At 39.8% G+C, this 8727-nt stretch overlaps 1 protein-coding gene across 1 annotated transcript; it reads left to right on the plus strand.

The window, feature by feature from the left end:
- Positions 1-5260: 5260 nt before the first annotated feature.
- Positions 5261-8117, plus strand: RGS1 (regulator of G protein signaling 1). The gene is made up of 5 exons (XM_030953535.1): positions 5261-5364; positions 5738-5821; positions 6469-6530; positions 7107-7270; positions 7932-8117. The coding sequence occupies exons 1-5, from the start codon at positions 5261-5263 to the stop codon at positions 8115-8117; spliced, it is 600 nt and encodes a 199-aa protein (XP_030809395.1).
- Positions 8118-8727: the final 610 nt, after the last annotated feature.

Below are 8727 nucleotides of genomic sequence, written 5' to 3' on the forward strand. Positions count from 1 at the left end.
AGCTAGGGGAAACCCTACAAAAAAAATCCCCTAAAAGCATTCTGCAGATACTTCAGAGACAGATGGGGCAATTTCGGGCTGAATTGGAATTTTGCAGGAATGTTCATGCATTGCCAATTTATAGTGAGGAAGTGAAAGAGCTAAAAACAGATTTCAGCAAAGCTCTGGTCCCTTGTCCTTCAGAGTCAGGTCTCTCATAGACCCAGTGCCACAAGACACTCTCAGGAGGTGGATCATTACTCAATGTTTAGCTTGTGGCATTCCTTGATGCAGGTTGGCATTAGGCTCCACTTATTCTTCAAATCCAGAACTCTTCCTGGATTTTGAGGAGTCTGATGCCATTCAGCCCTACTCATGCCTTACTGGCTGCAAAATTAGAACTCATTGAATTAATCAGGAACAAAATCTAACATGGGGAACATCTTAACTTCAAAAAAAAAAACCCCAAACAAATAGCCCTCAAAAAGATCCAATTCTCAATCAAATCAGTCCAACACCAAAAATGAGTCTGCTAAAACCAGTAGCAAGATTTTGATCTTGGTGGCTTCAGGATTTCTTTCCAAAAAACTTTTGCTTGTAGCAGAAATTAATTCTAAAAATAATTCATGATGGCTACCATGGCTACTCTGGTATGGTCTGACTACATAATATGAGAGAAAATGTTAACATTTCAAAATAATACCACTGCAGCTCAAAAGCACCCACCACCTTTTTTTTTTTTTCTAATGCACACTATTTCCTCTCCCACAGAAACTGCTTTCTATTTCCCTTAAGTGCTAGAGAGATGGATTATCAGTAGCTGATTTCTTTAGGTCACATAAGAGACAGATGCATTTCAGAGAAATCACTTGTTTTCACAGCTAAGCTAATGCTCAGCTATGTGATGGGCAAGGGCAGTTCTGCAGTGGGGCAGCACTGCCTGACTGGGCACTTGGGCTCAGCACAGATGGGGTCAGATTAACTCCAGGGAAGTTCGTGCTCAACAGCAAGAGTGCAGCAAAGCTGAAAATTGGCCACACATGGAAGACAACAACTTGCCTAGGCCAAAACAGAACAACCCAGAAACAAAGTGGAGCTGAAATGGAGAATGAGTGAGGGTAAGACCAGACAAGAGTGACCAAAAAGAAACAAAAAAGAAGTCAGAAGCAGAAGCTAGAAATAATTTTGACCAGCAAATGGGACTTGGAGTTCATGGAACTTTTTGCCCTCTTTGCTTTAACCGAACCTGTCCAGTGTTGAACCTTGGAAATTTTCTCACTTTTTTTCACTTTATCTCTACCAAGTGGTCTCCAGAAAGAACAGAAAATGATGCACAGAAACAGGCTGAATATTAGCAAATATTTGTAAGCATCTTCTGTGAACATAAAATTGGAGTAATTACTCATCACAAACCGACATGAAATCTGGAAAAGAGTAGAAACCAGCTGGTGACAGCCAGTTGTGGTGCTGTTCCTGCAAGAAGTTTTCTTGCGTCCTTCTACTGGACAGAATCAACTAAGACAATGCCAACCTTTTGTATCAAATAATGGGATTATTCTAATAAACCCTAAAACTGTAAGGCTTAAAATATTTTTGCAATTTCCTGTAATAATAGGAAAAGAGAACAGTTATTAAGTGAGGAAGTATTTCAAGCAGCAATTGGCTATCATGCATGAAATAGAGAAAAGTATATTTGTAGATTAAGTTTATGGGAGATGAAAAAGGCAGGTCTGTTACCAACCATCCCATGATGAAACTGAAAGAAATCCAGAAAATTAGGAGTGAAGAAGTTACATGAAAAGCTTTCTGCTGTGTCAGAATATGACTATTCCTTATGGTATCATGTAAAATCCCACTAGACATTTTTGTCTACAGGAAACAAGGACAGTGACCCAATATTCAATATGGATGAATGCATATGGGTTTGAAGCTCTGTATTTTTAAAGTTTAAAGTTCAAATAAGCAGTACATTCATCACTAGAAATGTCAAGTCAGAGTATTCGGAACACCAGAATCTTGAAAACTGTAGAGAGTCAACATCTAATCCACCTGCGCGACCTAGTCCAACTCTCTCATAAAGCGGAACCACTTACCAAAGTCAGAGTTAGCAAAGACTTTTTCACTTAGGAAACTCCATGCAGGTCTCTCTCTGGTTTTTCTGTGGTCTGTAGAAGGAGAATGCTCCAGCAATAAAACAAAAATTCTTCCCAGCCCTATGAATCTCACAGTTCCTCTTTTCCCTCTCACTTCAATGGTACACGTACCTCAGTCTCATGGACAGGTTTTCCCATTGTTGAGATTGGGAAATTTGCACTGGGCTTTACAAGTAAAACCTTAAAGATGAGTAGGTTTGCATAAAAGAGTGAATCAGAGTCAGTGAAATATTCCATTGAGAAAAAAAGGATACCTGAAGATCAAAGTTACTCAGAGGAAGAAAGGATTTGTTCACAATATAGGAAAAAAGGGACTGATAATCATGGTCCCACATTGATATGTCTGCTAATGGATACAGTAGGCTTTGGTTTTGCAGAGTTTGAGCAGCATTTACAGGAAGGCAGGAGGATATTGGGACTTTACATTGTCTTTACACTTTCTAGGACCCTAAGCTAGGAGTTTATGTGCCAAATGTTCATCCTTTCTCCAAAACAGACACTCACTACACCCAGTCTTCTTTCTTCATTTGTACATTTCTACATGTACCCTCTTGCATGAATCATTACACATGTTTACAAATAGATCTGGCTTAGGTTAAACCAGAGAGGCAGCACTGATTTTTTTTTTTTTTACTGAATTTGTCCAGGGATAAGGAGAGCAAGCAGCAATGCAGAGATTGGGGTTTAGTGATGTGGAATACTGGAGAGGACTCCCCAGTGTGTTAAGAGCATTATTAATTTGGGATATGAGAACAGCAGAACATAAGGACATCAGCTAATTCCAGGTGGTCTGCTTGGCAGGCACAACTTTTTCCTCATTCACAGCGTAGTATTCAACCTATTCCTACTTCACTTGTGACTGTATTTGAACCCAGTAGCACCAAGACTGCAAAGCAAAGGTTACCACCTCCCCTAGGGTCCAGTGGTATGGTATCTCTGCAAGCAACAAGTCACCTAAGAGTTATCCCATACTACCACTGGCCTCCTCCAACAAATAAAGTACCTGGAAAGCAATTCAAGTATTGTGTGACCTGGAAAGCAATTCAAATGCTGTGGGACGGCAGCATTACCCTGATGCAAATTACAAGAATGCTGTTTTTCCTTTATTCAAGACAATATTTATTGCAAGAAGGTGAAGTGCAATGAGACTCAGTAGCATGAGAATTCCTTTCTACAGGAAGGACTGACTCAGAACCTGTTGCATGCATTGATATGTTTAACAAATCCCAAAGTTAAAGACAGTAATTTAATTTTAAATGGAGAAAAGACATTCCTCATCTAGTAAATGAACTGTCAACAGCCCATCATTGATAACAGGTACAAAAAAGCAAGCCATCCTGTACCCTCACTCTCACAGAACTTCACTGGTCATTACTTATAATGACCGGCTGCTATGAGTTGAAGACATTGCCCTACTTTTAGCCTGAGGCTACAGAGCTCAGGGAGATGAGATGGGAAATTATTTTCCCTGATGTTTTTTAGCCTTCTGTTGCCCTCCTCTGAGAAGGGTTTGGATGCATCATCCTTCCGAACTTGCCAGCAATGGAACATCCCACCGAGGACAGCTCCTAAGTGAGGGAGCGCGATGAGACGCTGAGGGGGGCAGAACGTCAAAACCAAGCAGGTTAGATACGAAAACAAACCCGGCAATGATAATATCTCTTCCTTCCTTCCTTTTGCGCCCTGTTCTGGGGGGTAAGAGCAGTCAGTAAACACCTCTGCCCCGGCACAAAGGGCAGTGTTCACCTGGAGATAAATATTTCCTGCAGACACATTTGTGTCACTGCCAGCACTCAGCGGCCCGGCAGCCGCTGTGGTTAAACCCAGCCCGAGGCTGGCGGTCTGTCCCCCGAGGCTGGCGGTCTGTCCTCGCACATCTGTCTGCAGGCGGCTCTCGGGCTCCCAGCCCTTGGCACCGCAGCTCCAGAGGAAGCTGGGGATGTGTCAGCAGTTATCACCGTCATATGCAGCCCTGCGCACATCATTCACGAGCTATTCATAAGTAATCAAAGTTGCCCACGTTATTTAGTAAAAAAAAAAAAAAAAAAAAAAAAAAAAAAAAAAAAAAAAAAAAAAAAAAAAAGGAAAAAAAAGGGAAAAAATTAGAAACATCACAGAAAAAAAGAACCCAAGCAAACTAGCAGAAGTTGAGATGCTCAGGGGCCAGATTAAGTATTTCAACGTCTAAATCACCACCCTGGACAGATAGAGAGTTATGCTTAATTCTTTGTCTTTATATCCATGGCTGCTTTTATGCAGTGGAGTTTAAGTATGTACAAACAATTCACACCTCCCTCAAACAGCCTGTAATATTCACACTGTGTTTACAACAACAGCTCTAACCTAATTAATATTTATACATGCCAAGACACTTAAAATTAGGGAGGTATTCCTGAAATATGGCATTGTGCTTCCTAAGAACCTGACTTGCAAAAATTAAACTAAATTAAATAAGTTCTTGCTGCTTCAAAACCCCTTCCTGAGAAAACCACATCGAAATATTTTCACACAGCTTGTCCAACCAAACCTGTCTAAGGTAATGTTCTAGTCTGAAGAGCAACAGGGGACTTGCAAACAGGATGTTGCATATAGAGCTTTATTACTGGGCTATGTTAAAGTACCTTTCCCTTGTCTTCTGCTGAGCCCACCTAACCAACTAACAAGTATGAAATTGCAGGACACAGGCATGCAACAAGTGAATTTTGTCAAGAAAAAACTGCAGTATTTGCAGTTCTGTTGATCAAACCAAAAAATACTTCTGACTTGCAAGTACCCATCAGAAAGGGACAAGAATTCAAAGTTCTAGAGGGTTTTGTTGGTGTTTTTTTTTTTTTGTAACAGACATACACAGTGACACATAACAACCCCAAAGCAATTCAGCCTCATCTGGTATAACCTCAACCACGAGACACTGCTGTCTGTTTTTTTTCTCAAAAAAGACTCACGTCACTGAGCACTGAAAGGGGAACTTCCAGAGTTTGTGATGAAGACACATGATAAACAGCTCTGCTCACCCCAGCTCCCAGGGCTGCCTGCGTCAATAAAAGGCAGCAGCAGAGGCAGGGATCTGTCTCTTGGGGCTGGAGGATCCTCATGGCCAGAGGTGCTTCACGTTAGAGCCAAGGAAAATGCCTGGATTCTTTTTCTCCCATAACAACATGACTGAATTAAATGGAAAAGAAGATTGCAAGCTTGCAAAAGGCAAAGTCCATAAAAAGAAGCAAAAGGCTTTGTAAGTATATACAGCTTAGTATAAAACTTAATGTATTAGAAGTGCAAATAACAATCTAGTAATTTTGGAGATTAAGAATTAGCGCTGCGGTTCAGGCGAAATGAACAAAACCTGCTCAAAGCCCAGGACTGCAACATCATTTTAAGAAGCTTGAGCTGAGGCATACCAATTAATTGATTGATTGAAGTAATCCAAAACAGAATTTGGATACAGTGGGGGCCCTCAGTGTTTTTTTAAAAACTACTTGGATATGTAACTTCCCAGACTTCAGTCATAGAATGGAGCTGTCTCTGAAAGTTTGAAGAAAATTTAAATAGAAGTTAAGTGCTACTGCAATTCTAATGGATTAAAAAATGTCTGTTCATTGTTTCAGTGGTGCAGATCTCAAAAGTTATTTGAAGTGCATGGTGCCACATATTGAATCTGGGATCAAGACTTCCAGCTCTAGAAATGTCATGTAAGTGCAGAAATCCATAGAGTTATAAAATACAATCATAGCTAGATTAGTGCATAGTAAATTACTTAATCTCTAAACTACTTCTAGAACAACAAATATTGTAAAAGCAAAGCATCTAGAATTTCCAAAATACAAGAGAGGTGAACATTAGTAGTTAGAAACTACTCATGGAGTTAAGGATTTTTAATTAGTGATTTGATCTGTTTGCATCGAACAGTGAGGGAGAAGACACTTCACTTAAATCCATTTTTATCAGAGAGACATTGTAACTGTTCTCTAAAGTTTTACAAGAAAAAATGCTTCTCACATAAATGAGGAGTAGGGGTATTACCATTCTTATTGCAAAAATATGGAAACAGAAGTACAGGTACAAAATAATTTTATCATAGTTACAGTAAAAGACTATTTTCCTGGGAACAAAATTCAAGATAACATCATAGTTCCAAATTTTTTCCATCTCTGATTATTTTTCTTGACATGGCTTGTCTCCAGGATCTCAGATTATGACAAAGACATAAATTTAGTAAAATACCTGGAATATAATACCTGGAATATAATAATAAATTATAAACTTTGACTCCTTCAGACATACAAACAAAACCCCATGGCTTCTTCCCTAAAGCCTTTTCTTTTTCTTGTCACCTTAGGCTTTCTGCAGAGGAAGTTATTCAGTGGTCACAGTCTTTGGAAAAGCTCTTGGCCAGCCAAAGTAAGTCTGTTACCTCAGTATGACTTGGTTCTTACCCTAAGGACAAAGTTTTATCTAATCTCACCAAACAGGCAAAGCTGTAGCATTGTATAGAGTCAAACAATGGGCAGGTACACTTCAGTTTTTTACAGCTCTGGTGTAACTTGGACACTGCGACAGCTTGGCTTCCAAGTTAGGTTGTGGGGTCTCTTTCCATTTTCAGTATAGCTATTAATCCCCAAATAGCTCATTTTGATCAGTCTTCAATCCTTGGATAATCAGTTTAATCAATTTAGGACAATCAGTTTAATCTAGAATTTTCTCTCCACTTATACCCTAAGACAATTCATTTAGGAAGGACTACAATCCATTGTTATAGGATCAGGATCCAGAGTCTAGATCTAAAACACTGAACATAATTAGGAAGACTCCCAACAGCCTTAATATTAGAATATCTGTTGTATGTTAAAGAAGCAAAGATCAGTATATTTTGGCAAGATTTTTCATCAGATTTCAATACAAATCCTGCTGCTTATTTTCTCTTCCCTGGTCACAAGTATCATACAGTAAATGATTAATTATTCGTGTTGGCTTTAGGTGGCCAAGGTGTCTTTCGGGAGTTCCTGAAGTCAGAGTTCAGTGAGGAAAACATCGAGTTCTGGTTGGCTTGTGAGGATTACAAGAAAACCAAGTCTGATCACTTACATGGCAAAGCAGAGAGGATTTATGAGGAGTTTGTTCAGTCAGATGCCATTAAGCAGGTATGTATAAAGCCAGCCTGTGCAGAATTGGAAGGGAGAAGTATAGCTCCACCGAGATGCTCACACACTCACTCAGCGGCATTAGAAGACACAGACACACCTTCAGGTCCCTTCTTGAATCACAGCTACCTGCAGTGTAACATTATCAAACCCCACAAACAGTCACAGGCAGCAGGCCAGTGCTGGGAGAGCCCCCAGCAGAGCTCAGCAAGGGCCTCAGCACATGATGCTCTTCATTGAGCCAGCCCAGCTTGAGCTGCTGATGGTATTTGGAGATTCTTTGTGTTTGTGAGTGGAAGCACCACAGAACAGTTCTTGTCTTTCAAAATATGCTGACCTTCTGGAAAAATTAAAGTTCTGTATGTTGATCATATCTGAACTGGAGACATTCAACACAGGATTTCTTTTAGTAACTGGAGGTTGTTCCTGAAAGTTGAGCTGTATTAATTCTGACTCCAGAACAAACTACATTTCTATAGTGAACAACAACTTTTGTGCCTAACTGGGATACAGGTATTTGATTTGCCCCGATTTACAATTATTCTGACAATGAGCTGTCATAGAATTCTAAGGCTCCAAATGCATGTATTGACAAAGAGCTATAGAAAAGAGACTACATTCAAAGTTAGGTTTTAAACCACATTTTTTTTTTCTATTCCAGATCAATATTGACTATCAGATGAGGGAAGCAACAGCCAAAAAGGCTCAAGACCCAACTCACACAAGTTTTGATGAAGCCCAGAAAACAGTGTACATCCTTATGGAAAGAGATTCGTATCCCAGATTTTTAAAATCCAAATCCTACCTGAACCTTTTGAACCAACTGCAAACCAACACTTCAAAATAAAGTATCCGAGGCACGAAGAGCCAAGTAGACTCTGTCAAACATCCTGTGAAGAGATCCTCCACAGTGGTTGGATCTTGCCAAGGAAAATCCCTGTCCAGGGAGATGCAAACAGCTGTACAGCCAACAGAATGCAGGATAAAAGCTGGTGAGGTTTTCATAAGGGTGAGAGCAGCACAGGGAGAAAATCTCCTCCTCCCACACGCCACGGAGTCAAGGCAGGATGTGGAAACCAAGGTTTGACCTGCACTATGAACACTGAACCGTGTCTTAGATCCCAAAGAACTGCTGATTGTTCGGAAGTGCAAGACTTGCAAGCTGAGCATTGGGAAAAGATTATTAAGCTCAGAAGAAAAACTAGGATGACTGACAATTTTTGGCATAACAAGAAAATGCCAAGACAATGACATCTCTTTTAAAAATCTGTGAACTGTTAATAGGTGGGAGTTCCACAATGCTGTTGTACTATGCGAATATATTCTAAATTGACGTGTCTTAAAATCTATATGGTTTAAATTATATAAGGTTTGTATAAGCTTTATTTTTATTAAGTTGGTATTCAACAGGCAGGTATGTAGCATCTTTGCTGTTTAATTTATTGAAAAATAATAAG

Source organism: Camarhynchus parvulus, chromosome 8 (assembly GCF_901933205.1).
Source record: "Camarhynchus parvulus chromosome 8, STF_HiC, whole genome shotgun sequence".
Lineage (NCBI taxonomy): Eukaryota > Metazoa > Chordata > Aves > Passeriformes > Thraupidae > Camarhynchus > Camarhynchus parvulus.

What these genes read in the sequence shown, in the direction of transcription:
- RGS1 (XM_030953535.1), top strand. Translation starts at nt 5,261, where the DNA reads ATGCCTGGATTCTTTTTCTCCCATAACAACATGACTGAATTAAATGGA. An exon ending in AAAAAGAAGCAAAAGGCTTT is followed by an intron (nt 5,365 to 5,737) that starts GTAAGTATATAC and finishes TCATTGTTTCAG; the next exon opens with TGGTGCAGATCTCAAAAGTT. An exon ending in AGTCAGATGCCATTAAGCAG is followed by an intron (nt 7,271 to 7,931) that starts GTATGTATAAAG and finishes TTTCTATTCCAG; the next exon opens with ATCAATATTGACTATCAGAT.